This window comes from Eschrichtius robustus, chromosome 2, assembly GCF_028021215.1.
Source record: "Eschrichtius robustus isolate mEscRob2 chromosome 2, mEscRob2.pri, whole genome shotgun sequence".
Taxonomy (NCBI): Eukaryota; Metazoa; Chordata; class Mammalia; order Artiodactyla; family Eschrichtiidae; genus Eschrichtius; species Eschrichtius robustus.
Genome location: NC_090825.1, coordinates 165,305,367 through 165,328,702, shown reverse-complemented (window position 1 = coordinate 165,328,702; position 23,336 = coordinate 165,305,367). Strand labels below are relative to the sequence as shown.

The window sequence follows — 23,336 nt, the reverse complement described above, 5'->3', positions numbered from 1 at the left end:
AGAAATATTTACTCACTGGAACTTTAAGTGAAGAGGTTTGGGGCCAGGTTTTAGGGTTTTCCCCAAATCAGTAATATTCAGTGTCTCTGACACTGTTTCCTCTTGGGGACCTGCCTGGCTTTGAGCTGCTTTTCTAACTCAGGCTGCCCCTGTCCTCTCCCAATATGGAAGATCCAGAATTATCCCAAGGAAATCTTACCATTGTCACACCATTAGATGTTTCCTTCCCAAAAATATCTTCCATAAGAATTGACCATTTGGTTTTAGATGGAGTCTCCCAATCTGAAACAAATTGGGAAAATATTAACTTGCTGGAGAAAGAAAATGGTGGGATGATGGTGACAAAAACAGAGGTGGCCTTCTTTGCAAATACTAACCTTAAAGAAGGAAAGGGAATATGAAAGGGGAGAACACACATGAGTAAAAATGACTGAAAAATCTGGCTATGTGAGATATTTGGCAACGACAAGGGTAGAAATTTAAGCTGACTCACTAAGAAGCACCTCTTCAAAGAATGACATTGATAATGACATTAAGAGTGTGATCAGGAATGTTGAGTAGGAAAGAATGGGACAAAGAACCCATTTGGACACATGTCGAATTTAAAGACGAAGGGACACGGAGACCAAAAGAATTGTGAGAGGATGGAGGGACAGTGAAAGAGAAAGAGCATTTTCAGATTTCCCTGGGTGACGTTTCCTAACGGATCTCTGTCATCCCAATCACTGGAGAGAGCAGATTCTCAGAAGCACTTGTGTCTGCCTGGTGCTTACCGGGACAAGGGCCTTGGTGAAGTTCCTGCTCCTCTGTCCTCAGCTCCTCTTCTTGCTCCAAGTGGGAGATGAGGCTGGGTTTGCTCACCTGACACCCTACTCACGGGGAAAGACACATGTTGAGGGAGGATCGTGCAGAGGACAACCCCTTCCATTAGTCTGGGGTCAGTGTTTTGGTCTTCAGTGCTCTGAAGATGGACAAGTCTGACTTAGGAGCAGCAAAATGATGGTGCCACATTTCTAAGGAACACAGTGAAAGGCTTCCATAAAACACAAAACCACAAATACCCACACATTTTGCCCTTCAAAAGAATGAGGATTTTTTTTTTTCTTTTTGGCCGCGGCACACGACTTGTAGGATCTTACTTCTCCAACCAGGGGTTGAACCCGTGCCCTTGGCAGTGAAAGCTCAGAGTTCTAACCACTGGACTGCTAGGGTTGAGGCCGTCTTAACTCAGAAAGCTATGCCCAAGCTCAGATACACGTGACAACCTCCAAGGGCAATGCAATGGACAGGTCTCAATATCCAAGGTACCATCAGGGCAGGCACCAGGTCGGCTTGTTCATAACTGTGTTCCGAATCCCCACACAGTTCCTAGGTCACAGCAAGTACTTACAACAAAGACATTTCATTCATGAACGAATAAATGAAGAAGTGCCACCAGCCTTACCCACTGAGGCAAGGTTGCTATAGTTCTCCAGCATCACATCTTTGTACAGTTTTCTCTGAGAAGAATCCAGCAAGGGCCACTCCTTCTCAGTGAAGTCCACGGCAACATCCTGGAAAGTCACTGATTTCTGAAACACCACACACATTTGGGGTCAGTGAGAACCCAGCCTATCTGTGTTCAAAGATGGCTGAAGCTAAAGATTACACAGGAGAGACTCTAAACACAGGATTTTCAATACGGGGATCTGGGGTCTAAACATTTACTCTAGAGGTCAGTCCTCAGATGTTTTCTCTTCCAATGAGAAATCTTATGAGATAATCTCATTGCTTCAAATGCAACTCTGACATGGGATCAAACCTGCTTAAACTCCAAACCTGGCCTGAGAGCTTTGAGCTATACTATGAGAGAAACACCTGTTATATAAGTCATTTCCCCTAACATCCCTGATACCAGGACAGCCTCACCAACTTCTCCAGCTCTTCCTCTTGCACCCTGATCATGCATCGATCAGCCTGGATAAAGATCTAAAAGAATCCTAACATGTGATGTTGGGGGCATTCTAGGGAAGTGCCTCCTCCACCCTCAGGGGCCTTGAGATCCTTGGTGTACCTGGGAACCAACACTGGTTGATGTATGAGGCTCCAGGCCATTGTATGCAAACAGCTCCACATCCTGGGGACAGGAATGGTCTTTTGAAGAAAGAGGAATTTCTGACTCATGGACATTGGCAGGCTCCTGGTTGGACATAGCTAGAGAAGAGAGGACCCATGAGGATTAAAGCCCACCTGACATTCGCAGATCAGGAAACGGTCTCACACTAACGATATGTGTGCAGTGCGCATGCCCCAATCTCACACTCCCTCACACACACTGTTGTACAACAAGCCTGAGAAGCCCTGCTCTACTCAAGGACAGGAAAAAGGGTGGTGGGCCTACATAGCCATAAAGATAATGATATATATTCTCAATTTATGGGTAAAGAAATAAAAGCTCTGCGATAGAGCTGTTACTTCATCCAGACTTATCAAAATAATAAATGGGATGCCGCAGGGTTACCAATTACCAGTATCCCTCCTTACACACCAACTACAAACACTCCCTGCCTCACCCAAACTCACAAAGACCCTGAATCAGACACAGTCACCTGGGGAGCTCTCAGAACTTCGCTCCCACCCTCGTTCAGTTCACGTATCCTCCTCCACTTCTAACCTGGCAGCCCTCCCACTAGCTGTGCACATCCTTGCCCTCAGTGAAGGGGCAGGGGCCACTGAAGCTTGATTTCTGAGGGCATTCATCACCCGAAGAACTTACCACATGTGGGAGACAGACCAAGAGCTGCCATCCTGCGAGAATGATAGTAAATTTGCCTGAACGAAAGCAGGGCACTGGCACCAGAAAGCTACTCTCTCGCTCTCATGGGACTCTTGGAGCAGGCATCTGTAGTAAATGAGAAAAAGACTACTAGGTGTAGCCAAAGGCTTTCTGTCTCTCCCACTAACAGGACAATTCTGACTTTTGATTTTCAGCGTTTCCTCTTTGGAGCAGCTTGTCTCAGCTTGGGCCTTAACCTTGTTTAGGTAAAACCTCCAGGCAATGTGGTGGAGGTCCCTGACCTACCTCGGGTAAGATTCAGATTCACTCTCTCAAGTAATTTGTCCCCAGTTACAATTCTGTTAAACTCTGTCACTCATTGAACACTTGGGTCCCAGACCTCTTCAACTTCAAGGCATAGTCCTCCTGGCTTAGGATGGCTCCAGCATCCATGAGGACTGGTCCATCTGGACCATGTGTTCTGATCGCCAATGCCTTTTGGCCCCCCACTCCACACCAACATACACACCTGTGGGCCACAGCCCAGGCCTTGTCATCACCAGAATCAGATTCACTTCACAAACAATGATTCAGAAATTTGCTCTCTGGACAAAACCTCCTACACAACATTCTTCTCACATAAACTCTACCACTTAGAGGGGATTCCAGGCCACCCAGGCTTCTACCACCTTGCTCCCTAACAGCAAATTCTTCTTCATTGCCCCACCTATTCAGCTGAGAGATCCATCATGATCCATCACTTCTACAAAGTTTTGTCCAAATTCCTTTAATCCTCTACCTAGTATACCCCCAATGAGCAGAAGACCAGTCTGGGATGATTCCAACCATCTGTTTCCTCCCTGAAGGTACTTGGAAAAACCAGTCTGCACACACCCAGTCACACCAGCAGCTTTCAAAACCCAGTCACTAACCTTGAAGGAGCATCTACACTAAAGAAAAGCATAAGTGGTAATCCAATCTTCCAATCTCCCCCAAACCATGTAAAAATCTCACCAGTTTTTCTAAACCCAAAACTGTCTTACATGACCCTTGCTTTCAGCAAATAATCTTGCATTTCATTTCACAGTAATCACAACTAAAAAAACATAACTCAGCAAAGAACTGGAAAATGAAACTTAAAAAATACTTTCATTTATAATAGCATAAAACATATAAAGCACATAGGAATAAACCAAATAAAAGCTGTGAAACCATGCTGGAAGAAATAAAAAACCTAAATAAGTGAGGAGCTATATCATTTTCAGGGGCTGCAAGAGTCAGTATTATTAAGGTATTCACTCTCCCCAAATTCATCTGCAGATACAACGCAGTCATCACCAAAATCTCAGCAGGTTATGTTCTAGACATTGACAAACCAAATCTAAAATGGGTACCAAAATGCAGAAGATCTCGAAGAGCCAGAACAATGTTAAGAAAGAAAAATAAACTTGGAAGATTCATATTACTAACTTTACTACAGTAATGAAAAGCTGCTGGAATAAATATAGACAAAAAGGTCAATGGAACAAAACAGAAATAGACCTACACGTGCATAGTCAAATGATTTTCAATAAGGGAATAAAGAAATTCATTAGGGAAAGTTGTCTTTTTAATAAATAGTGCTGAGACAGCACCCTTCTATAGTCAGTAGATGGGATGCTGCCCAATTCATAAATCGCCTAAGAAAGCCAATTAGATCTTCAAACTAGGAAAAAAACAAGGTGCTGCAAGAACTTAATGGACAAAAAGGAACTTTGACCTCCATTATCACTGCATACACAAAAATTTGAATTAAAAAAAACCTTTTTGAGATAACTCAGACACCAAAAAGTAAAATCCACAGAGAACACTTTAACAACATTGAGTTACACAACAATATTTTAGACTAGACACAAACATAACTAAACATTTTAAAAAATCAATAAATTAAACTTTACCAAAATTAAAAATTTCTATTCATCAAATAATATTATTAAGAAAATAGGGGCTTCTCTGGTGGCACAGTGGTTAAGAAGCCGCCTGCCAGGGTTTCCCCGGTGGTGCAGTGGTTGAGAATCTGCCTGCTAATGCAGGGGACACGGGTTCGAGCCCTGGTCTGGGAAGATCCCACATGCCGCAGAACAACTAGGCCCGTGAGCCACAATTACTGAGCCTGCGCGTCTGGAGCCTGTGCTCTGCAACAAGAGAGGCCGCGACAGTGAGAGGCCCGCGCACCGCGATGAAGAGTGGCCCCCGCTTGCCGCAACTGGAGAGGGCCCTCGCACAGAAACGAAGACCCAACACAGCCATAAAAAAGACAAAAATGTAGTTCCTAGAGGCTCTCATTAAAAAAAAAAAAAAAAAAAAAGAAGCTGCCTGCCACTGCAGGGAACATGGGTTCGAGCCCTAGTCCAGGAAGATCCCACATGCTGTGGAGCAACTAAGCCCATGTGCCACAACTACTGAGCCTGAGCTCTAGAGCCCGCAAGCCACACTACTGAGCCCACGTGCCATAACTACTGAAGCCTGTGTGCCTAGAGCCCGTGCTCCGCAACAAGAGAAGCCACGACAATGAGAAGCCCAGGCACCACCTGCCGCAACTAGAGAAAGCCCACGCACAGCAACAAAGACCCAAAACAGCCATAAATAAATAAATAAATAAATTTATTTTTAAAAAAAAAAGAAAGAAAATAAATAGGCAAGCCACAGATTGGGGAAAAAAGATATTTGCAGTACATACACCTGACAAAGAATTCACATTCAGACTACATAAAGAACTCCTACAAAACAATAATAATAAAAAATAAAAAATAACTCAGCAAGGGCTACACTTAGACACTTCACAAAATTTAATGAGTGAGCAACAATGAGCATGACAAGTTACTCAAAATCATTAGTCATCAGATGGATGCAAATTAAAACTAATGGAATAACATTTTAACCCACCAGAGCAGCCAAAATTAAAAGACTATCAACACTAAATGGTGGCAAGGATACAGCACACCCAAAACTCTCATATAATAAAGGTGGGGGTGTGAAATGGTTCAACCACTTTGGAAAACAATGCGCCAGTTTCTTAAAAAGTATACCTACCATTTGACTCAGCAATTCCACTCCTAGATATTTACCCAAGAGAAAAATTTTAAAACATGTCCACAAAGATTCATATAAAAATGGTCATAGCAATCTGATTCTTAATAGCCCCAAAGTGTAAACAATCTAAATATCCATCAACAAAAGAATGAATAAGCAAACTGTGGTATGTAGAGTGGAATACTACTCAGCAATGAAAAGAAACTACTGAGACACACAACATGGATGAACTTCTATAATGCTGACAAAGAAGCGAGACCAAAAAAAAAAAAAAAAGCTCTATAACTCCAATTCCACAAATAGGTAAAATTTATTAAGGTTGATAGCAAAATGTGTTTGTTTAAGTCAATAGAAGGAAAGAAGTTGGTTGCCTCCTTGCAGGAATATGATATGGTGGTAGAATGAGAAGCAAGAGGGAACTTTCTGGGGCAACTGAAATATTTTATTATTTTTTTCAGTTAGTGGCTATACAATGTACACCGTGTCAAAAAATTCATCAAACTGATCACCTGAGATATGTGCATTTTCTTGAACGTAAATTATACTCTACTTTAAAAAAGTTAAGTGGAGCCTTTCTTACTTTCCTGTCTCCAGTTACATAAAAATTCCTCCCACAACTGACCTATGACTCCTATTACCAGTAAGATGTCTGCCCTCCCTCCCTTCTAAAGCCAACCTCTTCAGATCTGCCTCGACTACACTTAGCCCTCCCTCCAGAGCAAAAGCTTATAAAGACAGTCCACACTATCTCCCTAATTCAGTGTACCTAATGGCAATTACCATCATCTCCATCTTCACAGAAAATACAATTCCTCAGCAAAATTTGGTGTATATTTTCGAGAATCATTCTCTTTCTAGGCTTCTATATAACTCTCTCCCTGGTTCTCTCTCTACTTCTCTTGATACTCTGTCAAGGTTTTTTCAGAAGGTCTCCTTCCACCATTAAAGGCTGAATTTGCTCAAGAATCAGCCCTTACCCTATTGCTCTTCATACTCTGTGCTTTGCCAAGGCTTCCCTTAATGTCCCTTAATTTTCATCTCTAACAGTCAAGGTCCAATATGAAGTCGAAATCATATTCTCACTGCCTACTAATAGCCACCAAAGAACATCTCATACAAAAGCCTGTTGAGCCTGTGTTTCTGGGCTCAACAAAGAGAATCAGTAGCCAGCTCTCTGGCTGCTCACAAGAGGGAGGGGGGTATGGGGATATATGTATACATATAGCTGATTCACTTTGTTATACAGCAGAAACCAACACAACATTGTAAAGCAATTATACTCCAATAAAGATGTTTAAAAAAAAAGCTGCAACTTAACTGCTCCAGTCCACAGCTCTAATCACTTAGAAACTAAAGAAAAATCCACACAACCTTCTTCACATTACAAATTTAAGTTATTATCTTCATATGAAAAAACTTGGCTTTCTCTGTTAGCTGACTCTCTTTCTCCTACAAAACCTGTCACAATGTATTTTTATGTTTTTACTTCCCTGTTTTTATTTCCTTGTTTTATACTCTGTTTCCTAAACTATATAGTAAACTAGAAGAGTGCACCACTGTACTCAGGTCCTAATCCACTGCCCGATATTAAGTAGAAAATGAAGGGGGGTGGGGGCAGAAAAGGTCAATGAATAGAGAACAGACTGGTGGTTGCCAAGGGGGAGGGGTTTGGGGGAGGGATAGAGTGGGAGTTTGGGGTTAGCAAATGTAAGCTTTTATATACAGAATGGATAAACAACAAGGTCCCACTGTATAGCATAGAGAACTATATTCAATATCCTATGATAAACCATAATGGAAAAGAATAATAAAAAAAGTATATACATGTATAACTGAATCACTTTGCTGTACAGCAGTAATAAACACAGCATGGTAAATCAATTATACTTCAATAATAAAATAAAGTAGACGATTTAAAACTCTTGTAAAAAAAGTCAATGAATTCTACCTCTTACACCACGTGTCTCCAAATCATTTAACTTTCTCCAATTCAACACCCAGCAATAGAGTCTGGATCATATATGCTGGACCATAAAAAAGTCTCAAACTTAAAAAGATAGCAAATGTACTAGATTAGAAATTAATAACAGTAAGATGTCTAGAAAATACTCAAATATTTGGAAGTTAAAGACACACAAATAATTTTATGTAGAAGATGAAACAAGGGAAACTTAATATTTTATACTACATGAAAATGAAAATACAACACATGAAAACTTGTGAAATGAGGTTAAAGTCATTCTCAGAAGGAAATGTATACAGTTAAATGTCTACATTAAAAAGTGGACAAGCGGGCTTCCCTGGTGGCGCAGTGGTTGAGAATCTGCCTGCCAATGCAGGGGACACGGGTTCAAGCCCTGGTCTGGGAAGATCCCACATGCCACGGAGCGACTAGGCCCGTGAGCCATAATTGCTGAGCCTGCGTGTCTGGAGCCTGTGCTCCACAACAAGAGAGGCCGCGATAGTGAGAGGCCCGCGCACTGTGATGAAGAGTGGCCCCCACTTGCCGCAACTAGAGAAAGCCCTTGCTCAGAAACAAAGACCCAACACAGCCATAAAATAAATAAATAAATAAATAAATAAATAAATAATTAAAAAAAAAAAAAAAGTGGACAAGCACACTGAAAATCAATGAACTACACTTACGAAAAAAAAGAAAATTAGGGTTTTCCAGGATAAACCATAAATTAGGCCAAACACAATTCTCAACCAATTTTAAGACAAATAATAGCAAAATATATTCTCCAACCACAATGGAATGAACCTAAAAAACAATGATAGAGGGAAAACTGGAAAATTTACAAATACATGGAAATGAAACAACACATTCTCACACAACCAACAGGACAAAGAAGGAATCACTGGGGAAATTAGAAAAAACTTTCAGACAAATGAAAACGGAAATATAACACAGCAAAATTGATGGGATGCAATGAAAGCGGCGCTCAGAGGGAAATTTATAGCAGTTAATACCTACATTAAAGAAGAAAGATCTCAAACAACCTAACTTTACACCTTAAGCAACAAGATAAGAGCAAACTAAACCTAAAGGCAGCAAAAGAATTAGAACAGAGATAAATGAAATGGAAAGCAGAAAAACTAGAATCAACAAAAGTTGGTTCTTTCAAAAGATCAACAAGATAACTAAAATCAGAAGTAAAAGTGGGGACATTACTACCAACCTTACAGAAATTAAAAAGACTCTAAAAGGGTGTTCCCTAGTGGCCTAGTGGTTAGGACGCCGGGCTTTCACTGCCAGGGCCGGGTTCAATCCCTGGTCAGCAAACATCCTGCAAGCCGTGAGGCATGGCCAAAAAAAAAAAAAAAAACCACAACATTATAGAAATAGAAAAAATATTTTAAAAAATAAAAATAAAGAGAATACCATAAACAACTGTACACCAACAAATTAGGTAATCTAGATAAAATGGACAAATTCCCAGAAACATACACTTTACCAAAATGGACTGGAGAAGAAATAGAAAATCAACAGACCCATAACAAATAAACAGGCGCAATCAGTCATCAAATTCTCCCAACAAGGAGAAGTCCAGGACCAGATGACTTCACTGGTGAATTCTACCGAACACTTAAAAGAAGAATTAACACCAATCCTATTCAAACTTTTCCAAAAATAGAAGAGGTAACATTTTTCTAACACAATCTTTACCGCCAGCATTACCCTGATACCAAAACCAAGATAGCACAATCTCAAACATCTTTGAACTCCTAAAGAGACCAAGCTACCTGGAGACCAAGCTACCTGTATACACGTTAAGCCTGGGGTGGTGTTTAGACTCTATGTCACTGATAGGTTGTCTGGTTCTCAGTCAATGCCACATTATTCTCTATGAGACTCAAAGAAGTGACCAAAGCAGGCAGCTTTTATACCTTTCAGACAAAGAAACAATAAATTTGTGAAGAATTGACAAGACAAAGTTTGGGCTTGAGGTAGTAAATTGGTAAAGAAGTAACAAATTTTGTTTATACAGCCTTCTCAGCTCTGAACTTCATATCTATCTCTGGAGATAAGGATGTCTCTTTGCCTTCTGGTACAGGGAAGCTACCTTTCACACGGGAGATTTATTTCCTACTTTCAGGGTAGCAAAAAAGGGTCAGAGTGTCCTTCTCATGCCAACTGTTTCTTATGTAACTTTAATTCAAAATAATCAATATGCCAAAGTGGCATATTTTGGGGCATCTTGCCCTGACCTCCATCACTGCTAATCCATATGTCATAGTTACCCCAGTCATTTATTGTTTGGCTGAATTAATCCTTTAGCAGTTTTAGGTTTTTTTTCATATAGGTGATTATCAAATCTCATCTGAATTTATGCTGATTTGTTATACATATCAGCAATTTCTGACATACAGCAAAGCGATTCAGTTATACATATGCCAAGCACAGTACCTCACACATAGAAATTACTTTTAAAATACTGAATGAAGAAAAGGATATATGAATAGTAAAATCAAGTTCAAATGATGAAAGTTAAAAAAAAATCACATTACTTTAGTATCTTCTGGTATCTAGGACAATGTGTCACTCATCAGTTTTTCTTTGTCAAAAATATTGGATATTCTCAAATATTTTCTTTTGCAGATGAAATTTAGAATCAGCTATACTATTTGTATAATGTATTTTCATTTTCATTAATGTCTTGATATTTTAATGTCTTCATTTTCTAAGTGTTTCTAGATAGGCACATCAATTTATTGAAATGATCTTACGTTAAAATGTTTAGAATATTTCCAATTTTTCACAAGTAGAAAAACAACACTTGGAAGAAATATTTGCAGCTAAATTTTTGCAGTTTTTTTCAAGTTTTTCCTTAGAACGAATTTCTAGATAGTGAAATGTTTAGTCAACATTTATGACTAAACATTTAGTAAGTGTTGCCAAAATGCTCTCCAAAACTGCTTTATCTGCAGTCTCTTTAGCTACACACATATTTATCATACGCTAGAAAAAAACACTTGTTTGCCAAGGTGATGAATTATGTTCTTTTCAAATTAAAAACTGAGTAGGGATGTAAAATACTGTAGAACACAATTTTATAGCTTGTTACCTAGAAAATAAGGGGCAAGCTGTTTAATTCCTTGAGCTGTAGTTAAATGTTACTGAGCACCAGTCTTACCTTTTTTCTAGAAATATGAACAAACCAGATGTAATAAAACACAATTGGAAAAATGTAATACTCTTGGGGACAACTTATGAAACTGGGTGAAGTAATAATAATAAAAGTAGTTGCATTTCTCTTTGAAAGGTTTACAAAGGGAGTGAACAGCACTGCCACTGGTGGGAACCCAGGTCCCACCTCATGTTAAGCACGATCCAGTGTTGGGTTTACCTGAACCCCACAGAAAACCAATCAGATGGGCCTTATAGCACCATCAGAGGTGCGCAAACAGGCTCAGAGAGTTTAAGTAACTGCCAGAAAATTGCATAGCAGGTGGCAGGGGTGAGACCTGGGCTCTAATTTCTTTAACTGCCAAGCCTGAGTTCATTCCTCCCTTTGGAGGTGGCAGTGGGGGCATAGTTTTATTTGATAAGTACCACCTGTGTGAGAACAGTGAGGATTCTGAGATTCAAGAATACTACATCAGCTGATGTAGTAGATTCTCAACAAATATTAGCTCCCTTCTCTTTCCCCTTTTGCAGTGAGGAAATACACAAATGTTAACCATCTTTTATTCATTTCTAGATACCAGGGTACTTGTCTCCAAATGAGATCAGGTGCTGCCACCTTCTGGGTATAAAGAGGTATTGCAAGCCTTCTGAGGTCGAACTTGGAACAAACATTTGCCTTTCTCAAGTAGAGGATTCTCACTTACAAAGCTCTTTCTGGATCACTGTGCCTTTGGGTTCCAACATCAGATTACTGAGGAGAGACTCGATAAGCTAAAAAAAGAGGTTCAGAGTCACTGAAGAACAAGGTCTCCACCCTCACCTCCCACTTATTCCTCTATTCTCAATTTACAAATTTCTGCTCAAGTTTCTGTTCCCCAACTTTTCTTGCCAACATCAATAGCAATGCTACAAATAACAACATAAGCATGCTTACTATGTACAAAGTATCTCCTGAGTCTTTCCAGGGACTCTCATTTAATTCTCACAACTTCCCCAGGAGGTAAGCAGTATCCTGAGAAAAGTGGGGCATGTACTGAAGGGTTAGGTCATGTGACCAAGGTCACAAAACAGGGGCTAATGAACCTGATTCCAGAGCCACACATGTCCCCTCTCAAGGTGACCTCTGCATGTGAACTCCCTGACACCAAATCAGGAAACAGCTTTTTCCTGATTCTTGTCTTGCTTGATCTCCTCAATACATGATCCTGCCCACTACCAACCTCTCCTCTCTCCCTCTTCCTGGGGAGCCTCTGCTCTTGGCCACTGTGCATCAATCCCAAGGCTGTCCCCCTCCATCTCTGGTTGCTCTTTTTGAGAATCCTGCTTGTGGTCCTTCCTCCTTTGCCAGGATCCCTAAGGGCCAGGGTTCTCCTGGGCCTTCTTCTACCCCATCCCACACATGTTCACACTCTGAAATCCCTCCTCCCTTCGGTACTGACATCCAGGTCCTGATTACACATCCATGAAGGTTGTTGTCTGTCTGTCCTTGAGACCTCAGGTGACCCCACCTTGCTGCAAGCCCAGCTTTCTTGCCCATGGGGGCTCCATTCAAGAATGGGTTCACGGACTTCCCTGGTGGCACAGTGGTTAAGAATCCGCCTGCCAATGCAGGGGACACGGGTTCGAGGCCTGGTCTGGGAAGATCCCACATGCCGCGGAGCAACTAAGCCTGTGCGCCACAACTACTGAGCCTGCGCTCTAGAGCCCGCAAACCACAACTACTGAGCCCGGGCGCCTAGAGCCCATGCTCCGCAACAAGAGAAGCCACGGCAATGAGAAGCACACGCACCGCAACGAGGAGTAGCCCCCGCTCGCCGCAACTAGAGAAGAAGCCAGAGTGCAGCAACAAAGACCCAACGCAGCCAAAAATAAATAAATAAATTAATTAATTAAAAAAAAAAAGAATGGGCTCACTAAACTTGTTTTCTCATCTGGAAACTGGAGGTTATAACACTGGATTATGGGACTGTATGTGGTCAATAAATGTTCACTCTAAAACACCATTATTTTTATCATAAAACAAAATGGCTGTTGGCGATTTAAACTGTAAACTGTTAATTTCCAGTGGATGCCACTCTCCATTCCTTGGTACTTGCCCCAGGCAGCATGAGCAGGAGAAATGGGCAGATGAGCAATACGTAAAACATTTCCCCTGCAATATCTAATAAGACCTGAAGGTAAACACCTAATGCTGAGCTCCTGCCAGCCTCCCCATCTCCATGGCAACTCCATGCTTCTAGGAGCTCCAGGCAAAAAGCCTTGAAGTCATCCTGGATTCTCCTTTTTCACACTTTAGATCCACATCACCAGCAAATCCTATGGGCTTTACCTTGAAAACTTACCCAAAATCTGGCCACTCCTCACCACCTACTCTAATACTGTCTTGGTGGAAGGCACCACCTCTCTCCTAGATCATTCCAATAGCTTCCTAAAGTCTCCCTGTTTCTGTCCTTTAGTTTATACGGCAAGTAGAACTTTGCCAGTAAAATGTAGGTCACATCACTCTGTTGCTCAAAACCTGCTGGCGTCCTATCTCACTCAGCCAAAGGCCTACATTCCTGCTGCCTCATCCACAACCCCTCCTGGCTCCCGGCCCCCGCTGGCCCTGCTCACACTATCCTCACTGGGCCTTATGCCTGTACTAGGCATGTTCCCGCCTTGGGATCTTTGCACTTGCTGTTCTCTACATGGAAATGTGCTTCTCCACATTCAAGTGTACCTGCTCCCTCTCTTGCTTCGGATCTTTAGTCAACTTTAAGTGTCTCGACATGGCATTGCCTGGCCACTCTAGTCAAAATGCAAACCTCTGCCTGTCTACCCCTAAACCCCACTCCTTCTTCTATTTTTCTTCAAAGCACTAACCTCCACTTAACATACCGTGTAAGTCAGGGTAGGCTCTATTTTACTGCAAAAACAGACTTCAAATCTCAATGACTTGATGAAACGGAAGTTTACGTCTGGCTCATGTTACTTGTTCAACCTGGGCTGGTGGTGAAACTTTACCAGTTACACGGGGGCATGCCTCTTGTAACTGAGCCAACTGAAACCTGTGGTCATTCTGGCCATGGATGATGAGAGAAGGGTGTGCCTAGAGAACTGTGCACCTTGACACATACGCTCTGACCCTGAAGTGCTCACAGCTCATTGCCCAGAACTAGTCACATGCCCCTGCTAGTTCCAGGGATCCTGGGAAGTGTAGGACAGCACACAGAACACCTAGTAAGCATTACTGTCTCTCCCACACATACTATGTATTTTACTTGTTTAGTTTTCTTCCCTTATGCCCAGCCTGACAATAAGCTCCAGGCAGATAGATTTTCCACTTCTTTGTTTTTTTCACTGTTGAGGTGTCTGGAACAGTACCTCAGACAACAAACAGGGTAACAGTGAGCAAAAAGAATGAATGGATGACAAATAAGCTGATCTACATTTCTCTCCATATTGAGAAGGCCCTCCCGGACCCGGGGGTCTTGGGAAGATCACAAAGGAGGGGGGTCTATGGATCTTGGTGTATGTGTGTGGGGGGCTCCCCTTCAGGTCCTATGAGATGTATGTTGACCCAGGTGCTAGGACACAGCCATAAAGCTTAGCCACACCTTGGCTCCCCATCATTCACTACTGCCCAAAACGTGGGGCAAGGTAAACAAACGGTTCAAGCCTGGATAGAGAGTGCACTCACATCAATTTCAAACCTGGGGGATATTTTCAAAGTCTCATGGTAATGCAAACTAGAGGCCAGAGCGAGGTTCTGGAGTGTTTCTCATCTGAGCATTATACCACTTGTTGAGCTACACTCAGTGACCCTGAATACAGATGCAACAGGACTACCTCAGCATCTAAGTGACTGGAAGTGGAGCAGGGGAGTCTGGAAACAGTTATGGGATCTATTAAAGAAGTTTTGACTCCCGTTTCTACACAATACATGAAACAAAACCACAATTATCAGACTGATATCAGCACAGATAAATGCGATGGAGAGAGAATTTTCAAAGGCTACTGAGATTGTTTAATTTCTCTTTTAATTTCCTTTATAACACAGTGAAAACAGTTCCCTTTTTCTATTGCAACACATCTTAGCCCATTCTCATTGGGATCTGTTTTTCTCTGTGCCAGGACCAGCACTAGGGTGAGGTAAGAGAGGTTGCTGGAGTACAAAATTCAAAGAGGTGCTTTCAGCATCATACAAGTGCACGGTTAATGCCTCCGCCCACATACCTCACCCTAATCTCACCCCTGCTCCCCACAATTACAGATCTGCCTCCTACATCAGTTTTTTGGTCCAAAACACATTTTACCCTTTAAATTGTTCTATTGTGACTTCTCCTTTTGTGGCCATAATTCTTCCAATATTTGATTTAAAATCCCCACATTCAATTTTGTAATACTGCCCCAAGATATTCAGAATTTGCAGATGTAAATACTAAAGATAGAATGATTCTTTTGTTACTTTTATGGAGTGATATTTCTGCCACTGCTAGAACTGTTTCTACCAGTGTTATTCTTGTACACAAAGACAAAGTAACAATAGTTGTGAGAACACTGCATGCCATTTTTCTCAGTCCAGAAATGTGTTACACTTGTAAATTAATATCTCTATGTACTTCACTATCTGTAAGCTTTCAACCAGATGAAATGTCCCACGGCTAAAAGGGCAGATTAAGACTTCTATTTCCAATAGGCAATCTAGATATACTGATTAAACCTCCCACTCAAAACTATTTTAAGTGCAACACAAGATACAGACAGAGGGCTTCCCTGGTGGCGCAGTGGTTAAGAATCCGCCTGCCAATGCAGCGGCCATGGGTTCGAGCCCCGGTCCGGGAAGATCCCACATGCCGCGGAGCAACTAAGTCTGTGCGCCACAACCACTGAGCCAGCACTCTAGAGCCCGCGAGCCACAACTACTGAGCCCACGTTCCACAACTACTGAAGCCCGTGCGCCTAGAGGCCGTGCTCCGCAACAAGAGAAGCCGCCTCAATGAGAAGCCTGTGCACCGCAACAAAGAGTAGCCTCTGCTCACCGCAACTAGAAAAAGCCCGGATGCAGCAATGAAGACCCAACGCAGCCAAAAAACAAATTTAATTAATTAATTAATTTTTTAAAAAAGACATATCTTTCAAAATCATTCACAAGCTGGCGATAAATACTCAGAAATTTAAAAATGTGTAATTTCTAAAAGGACAATTACAATTGCTGAAATAAAGGTAAAATGGGGGGGACTAGGTAAATAGCTTTATCAGATTACACACAGCCCCCAAAAAATTGTTTTCTAGAGTATCACACAAAGTGTGGTCCCCCAGCCAGCTGCATAAACATCATCTAGAGAGCTTTAATAATTCTGATGCCCAGTTCATATCCAAGTCCAACTGAATGAGACTCTTTGGAGTAGACTGATGAATCTGTTTTAACAAGCACTATAAGGTGACTTTTATGCAGGCTTACATTTAAAAACCAATTCTAGAGAATAAACATGAGGGCACACAGATAAAAAGATAAGTATAAAGAGCCATGGGGGACAGAGGGAAAAGGGCTGAACTGATTCTAAATAGAATTCCAAAGGGAGAGAGAAGGAGCACAGGCAGTTACTGCAAACTATAGTAGCTGTGGATTTCTCATTTCAGAAAAAGAGATTGAAGATAAAAACAGATCACAGTTAGATACAATAACACTGAACCAGAGAAACAGCAATGGCAAAAAGAATATTTTAACAGCAGCCAGGGGAAATAGCACAGGTTACCTTTAAAGCAATGATTCCCAAACTTCAAGTTGCATCTGAATCACCTGGAGGGCTTGTTAAAACACACTGAAAACATATTTTATAAAAACAAACCAAAAAACTCACATTGCTAGGCCACATCCCCAGTTTCTGATTCATCAGAAACTGGGGATGCAAGAATATGCATTTCTAATAAGTTCCCAGGTGATGCTGATGTTGTAGGTCTGAAGAGTACACTTTAAGAATCACTGCTTTAAAGAAATAAACATTAGCCTGATACCTAACTCCTCGCCAGCAACAATGGAAGCCAGAAGATAGTGGAACATCTTCATGGCTCTGGAATAAAATATACAGTCCTTTAGCAACCAAAATGTCTACTAAGATAGCAAAATAATGGTATATTTGGGCTTGCCACTCACAGAAAAGAGAAATTCTAAAATACGTACTTTAGAGAGAAAGAAAAAAATCAAGGAACCAAGGTAAAGAGTGTTAAGAACTTACATCAGAGTCCAAGAATCAAAGTAAGCATACAAAATGGAAAGTGTGTGAGTAAAATGAAACTAAAAATGACTGTATACAATGATAATCTCTTCTGAGGTTTAAAAAAAGATAGAATTAAAATGCATGATCAAAAAACCATGTAAATCAGGAGAGTGATAACATATCAAAAATCTAGGGACTTCCCTGGTGGCACAGTGGTTAAGAATCTGCCTGCCAATGCAGGGGACATGGGTTCGAGCCCTGGTCCGGGAAGATCCCACATGCCACGGAGCAACTAAGCCCGTGTGCCACAACTACAGAGCGTGTGCTCTAGAGCCCATGAGCCACAACTACTGAGCCCACGTGCCACAACTACTGAAACCCACGCACCTAGAGCCCGTGCTCCGCAACAAGAGAAGCCAATGCAATGAGAAGCCCACGCACTGCAATGAAGACCGAACGCAGCCATAAATAAATTAATTAATTAATTTAAAAAAAAATCTAAATTTCATGAACGAGCATGAATAAGAATACTCCAAAATAACCACTAAAATAATAGACATAAATAAATTCAATATGCATATAAACGTAGATAAATTCAAAATATGCAAAGAAAAATGTGGAATGAAAAAACTACTCAAATCAAAGGAAGCTAGAGAAAAGAAAAAAGGATGTTAAGGGACAAAATGCTTCAACTAAAATACAGATATTCTCAAAATGGAGTAAAAACAATCCAGTTATATGTTGTTTACAAGAGAAAGGATATAGCAAGAACAGAAATTTTAAAAAGATATACAAGGCAAATACTTTAAAAAAAAACCTGGTTTAAATATATTAATATCAGAATGAATTAAAGCAAAAAGGCTAATAGAGAAAACTGAGGAATTACAAAAAGAAGAGGTACAACCCAAGAAAAAGCTGTATATATGTCATATAATACAGCCTCAAAAATATATCAGTGGTAGGACTTCCCTGGTGGTGCAGTGGTTAAGAATCCGCCTGCTAATGCAGGAGACACGGGTTCGAGCCCCGGTCCGGGAAGATTCCACATGCCGTGGAGCAACTAAGCCTGTGCGCCACAACTACTGAGCCTGCACTCTAGATCCTGTGAGCCACAATTACTGAGCCCTTGCGCCACAACTACTGAAGCCCGCACGCCTAGAGCCCATGCTCCTCAACAAGAGAAACCACCTCAATGAGAAGCCTGCGCATCACAACAGAGTAGCCCCCGCTCACTGCAACTAGAGGAAGCCCATGTGCAGCAAGGAAGACCCAACGCAACCAAAGTTAAATAAATAAATTTATTTAAAAAAATATATATATCGGTGTGGGGGGAGGGGGGCAGAACTCTAAGGAGAATGGACAAAGCCACTACCAGAGCTCTCAATAATATGTTCAAGCAGACAATTCAATAACTATATGCATATTGCACAAGATGAAACAGTATTTCCTAACTATAAACTCCAACCACACATGGGGCACAATGTGTGTCTCAGAAAATGGCATCAATCTCTGACTATAGTGCAATCAAGTTAGCAAACAATAACCAAAAGATAACCCGAAAAACGTCACAGAAATGGAAATTAAAAGAAAAAGGCCTAAATAATTCACATGCCAAAGAAATCATAATATTTGATAATATTTAGAACTAAAGTATAATAAAATACTATCACTGTAATCCGTTCGATGTGCAGGTTCCAATGTAAGAAACTGTAAAGAAACATGCCAAAAAGGTAAAAGGAAGACAATTATAAAGAACAGAAAGTTATGAAATAAAAACATACACATTATAAAGTGGTTCTTCATGAAAAACAAAATTGACAAAATTTTGGCAGGATGCATTTTTAAAAAAAAAGAACATATAAATATAAGAATGAAAACCTAGAAAACACTACACATGGAGCAAGCATTAAAAATATAATAAAAGCACATTATTAACAACTTTGACTATACAATTTAGCCTTAGATGGAATGAATAAATTCCTAAAGAAATTTTACTTACCATAATGAAAGAGAACTTGGATGCCCTACGACTCTTAGAGAACTGAAACAACAGCTTTAAAATTTTCCGCAAAGAAAATTCAGACCCCAATGGTTTTTCCTGGTAAAACTCCCTTTTAAGGAACAAGTTATTCTACTCTTAGACAAAATATTCCAGAGTTTAGAAAAAAGAGGGAACACTCCCACCCCACTTTATGAGGCTGGAATAAACCTGAAACAGAAAAGGAAAATTACAAGCCAATTTCACTCAAACATAGATGCAAATCATCAAACAAAAATACTAGCAACCAGAAACCAAAAATGATAAAATAGTACATATCCTTTCCAATTTAGTTATTTTACCAAAGCAAATTTAATGTAACATTAGAAAATCAATTGGTTTAATTCACCACATTATCAGGTAAATGAGAAAGTCGTATTTTTCATTTATTCATTCAAAGCACAAACAGAACTAGAACCTATCACAGACCAGGCATAGTTTTCAAAAGGTGATTGAAATCCATCAACATATCAAAGTAGTTGCTGGGGGGGGGGGGTGGAAATCACTTGTTAAAAGCCTACAGCTGTTCATGACAAAAACTCTTAAATTAGGAAATAGGAGACTTCTTTTACCTAATAAACGCTTTCCAAAAAAAAAAGCCTCCAGCAAACATTCAAGTTAACTTCCCTTAAAGTCAGAAAGAAAACAGGACTGCTTCAAGTTTGCTATCCAAACTCCATTCAATGCTACTCAAAGTCCTCAGCCTCTCTAGCAGAGAAAGTAAATAATAAAAAATGTGTGTGGGCTTCCCTGGTGGCGCAGTGGTTGAGAGTCTGCCTGCTGATGCGGGGAACACGGGTTCGAGCCCTGGTCTGGGAGGATCCCACATGCCGCGGCGCAACTAGGCCCGTGAGCCACAACTACTGAGCCTGCGCGTCTGGAGCCTGTGCTCCGCAAGAAGTGAGAGGCCCGCGATAGTGAGAGGCCCGCGCACCGCAATGAAGAGTGGCCCCCGCTTGCCACAACTAGAGAAAGCCCTCGCACAGAAACGAAGACCCAACACAGCCATAAATAAATACATAAAAATAAATTTAAAAAATAAATGTGTGACTCTGTTCTGTTTAAAAAAAAAAAAGTGTGTGATGCAAAAGGAAAATACACACTTTCCTAGGAATAAATCTAACAACAAAAACAACAACAAACCAAACCCTTAAATCGTTTTTGCTGATCCTCATAAAACTTTACTGAAAGGCATTATACAAGATATAACTGGGACTTCCCTGGTGGCACAGTGGTCGAGAATCCACCTGTCAATGCAGGAGACACAGGTTCGAGCCCTGGTCCATGAAGATCCCACATGCCGTGGAGCAACTAAGCCCGCGAGCCACAACTACTGAGCCCGCGTGCCACAACTACTGAAGCCCGCTCGCCTAGAGCCCGAGCTCCGCAACAAGAGAAGACACCACAGTGAGAAGCTCGTGCACCACAACAAAGAGTAGCCCCCACTCGCAGCAACTAGAGAAAGCCCGCACGCAGCAACAAAGACCCAGCGCAGCCAAAAATAAATAAATTTATTTAAAAAAAAGGTATAACTAATTAATTGTAAAATTCAATGGCATAATGATGCCAATATTCTCAAAATCCATATATATATATATATTCAACTCAACTTGAAAACAAAACCTCGGTATGTGGAACTTTGTAAACTGACTAAAATTTAAGTCACAGAATACCTGAAAAAGAATGGGTAGGTAGGTGCGTGTAATCTTCTACAAGATATTTGAAAATCTCTAAATTAAAATGTGTACTTCCATCAATATGGAAAGAGGGTGTCTCTGAAAATACTTTAGTGTAAGTCCACCTACAAGTAATTACCAAAATTAGTAAATACATTTTTGAGAAAACATATAAGCAGTAAAATCCAGGAAGAAAATCATGGGGAAAGAGAAGGATGAAGTTTAGGAGAATACAGGTTTCTGAGGTTTCGAATTCTTATTTTTCTTGGCCTGGTTTGCAGATTCACTTTATTTTTCTTTTAATTTTCTGTGTTTTCATATTTTTGTGAGACATATATGTCCTATATTCTGATAAAATAATTATTTGAAGGGAAAAAAATAAACAGGAAGTACCAAATAAGATGGTAAAAATCAATGCAAAATATTAGTAATCACAATAAATATTAATGGACTAATTCTCAAATTAAACAACAATGTTGAAGTGCATTTTAAAATCTAGTTATAGGCTATATACACGAGAGTCAACTAAAGTAAATAAAGATAAATACCCGAAAAGTTTAAGTGTAAAAAGTATTCAAGACAAATGCTAACAGAAAGAAAACCAGTGTGCTCCTATTAATGTTAGACAAAGCTGACCACAAAGCAAAAGGTAGGTAGTTTATCCTTGCGGTCTCCAATTCCGGACACACACACACACACACACACACACACACACACACACACACCCCTCCCCCCCCAAATAATGTGCTGAACTCACTTCGGCCGGGCTTTTCTGTCCCCATCCCAAGATGTCAGTTTTTTTGGACCAGATCACCAGTGCCTCCCCCTCGTCGCTAAATACAGTGGTCCTAAACTTCATCACTAGCGTTTCATACCGCTTATCACAGGATCTAAAACACACTCCGACTGGCTGCCTGGCTTCCCGGTCCCAGGTCCCTGTCCCCCGTTACCCCTCCCTGACTTGTGGGCCTCTCTTGTCCTCAGGAAGGCGGGTAGTAAAGGGTTAAGTGAGGAAAGCGGGTCTTACATCACGGAGGGTAGAATCACGGGGAGCAGAGGTCACGGAAGCTGCCGCCGAAGAGACGAGAAGCTCATTGAAAGGTCCGGTATGCCGCGGGGACCAACAGCTCGGAAGTGGCCGCGGTGTACCACTCCTCTGCCCATGTGTACAGCAGCAATCGCCTCCGGAGAGTAATGGCTTCCGCTTCACTTCCGCCTTCTAAGTGTCGCGGGACTTCATAACCGGCCGCTAACCAGGAAGCACAGACGGAAAGGATTCTGGGAAATGTAGTTCTGGAGTTTAGAGGGGCATAGTGGGGGTACCTCGGTGGAAACTGCGGATGGCGCTCATTTCCCCCCAACTTCTAATTGTTCAAGTGCCACGGGACTCATTTCTCAGGCCTCTTTTCGTCTTATAATCCCTGTGGTAGCACTGAATCTTACCTCTTTAAGTACTGTGTATACACTCGAGCCAAAATTTCATCCACAGTCCCACACCTCTACCCTGAATGCCAGACAGAATGAGATATTCTCTCTCCACTTGGGTTTTTTTGAGACACATTTAAAGTCCACAAATCAAACACCTGACTCCACCTTATCAACTTCAAATAATAGCAACCCCATCTTTCCACATGTCCATTGTAAACCTTGGCAACATTGTGGACCCTTCTTTGTCCCATTGATCCAACAGGGAATGCTCAGCTCTACCTTGACCATCAACCCAGAATCTGATTGCTTTGCCAGAAATGTTTTTCTTGTTTCTGAGTCATGAAAGGTCACAGCAGGACTTGAAACTGGCCCTCCTGGGCAAAAAACCCTTTCTGGGTCCATTTGTTTTTTTTTTTTTTAATGTATTTTTATTTATTTATTTATTTATTGGCTGTGTTGGGTCTTCGTTTCTGTGCGAGGGCTTTCTCTAGTTGCGGCAAGCGGGGGTCACTCTTCATCGCGGTGAGCGGGCCTCTCACCATCGCGGCCTCTCTTGTTGCGGAGCACAGGCTCCAGACGCGCAGGCTCAGTAGTTGTGGCTCACAGGCCTAGTTGCTCCGTGGCACGTGGGATCCTCCCAGACCAGGGCTCGAACCCGTGTTCCCTGCATTGGCAGGCAGACTCTCAACCACTGCGCCACCAGGGAAGCCCCTGGGTCCCCCATTTCTTATTTGTAGGATGAAGGCTTCAGCCTCCTAGACTTTTTCTGAGTTCCAAAGGGCAGATTCAAACAGCTGCTAATCAGGGAAACAGGGAATGCAGAAAACAGTGGAGGAATAGTCAAGAAACTATAGTGCAGCGATTAAAGCAAGATCCTGGTCCTCCTCAAGGGATATACATAACAATATCTTTGAGTTCTTCTGAAAGAACTAAGGCCCCCAATAAGGCCCCACCCAAGTGGACGATGGTAACTTCTGGCTGAGCACAAGATTCCTGTAACACCGCCCTGTTACCTCACCACCAACCAATCAGAAGA

General features: G+C 41.4%; 1 protein-coding gene across 4 annotated transcripts in view; it reads right to left on the bottom strand.

Annotated features, from left to right (window-relative positions):
- Window positions 1-22,069, bottom strand: part of LOC137759890 (zinc finger protein 317) — a 28,524-nt gene extending 6,455 nt beyond the window's left edge. Inside the window, exons 1-6 of one of the 4 annotated variants that reach the window (XM_068536630.1) lie at window positions 21,900-22,069; window positions 2,756-2,881; window positions 2,054-2,193; window positions 1,445-1,571; window positions 774-869; window positions 200-282 (exon numbers count right to left, since the gene is read on the bottom strand). In XM_068536630.1, the coding sequence (XP_068392731.1) occupies window positions 200-282; window positions 774-869; window positions 1,445-1,571; window positions 2,054-2,193; window positions 2,756-2,786 (477 nt within the window). In that variant the 5' untranslated portion in view covers window positions 2,787-2,881; window positions 21,900-22,069. Of the gene's footprint in view, window positions 1-199; window positions 283-773; window positions 870-1,444; window positions 1,572-1,908; window positions 2,194-2,755; window positions 2,882-21,899 lie in introns of those variants that run through there. The other 3 variants (XM_068536631.1, XM_068536633.1, XM_068536632.1) reach the window with 3 other exon arrangements.
- Window positions 22,070-23,336: the final 1,267 nt, after the last annotated feature.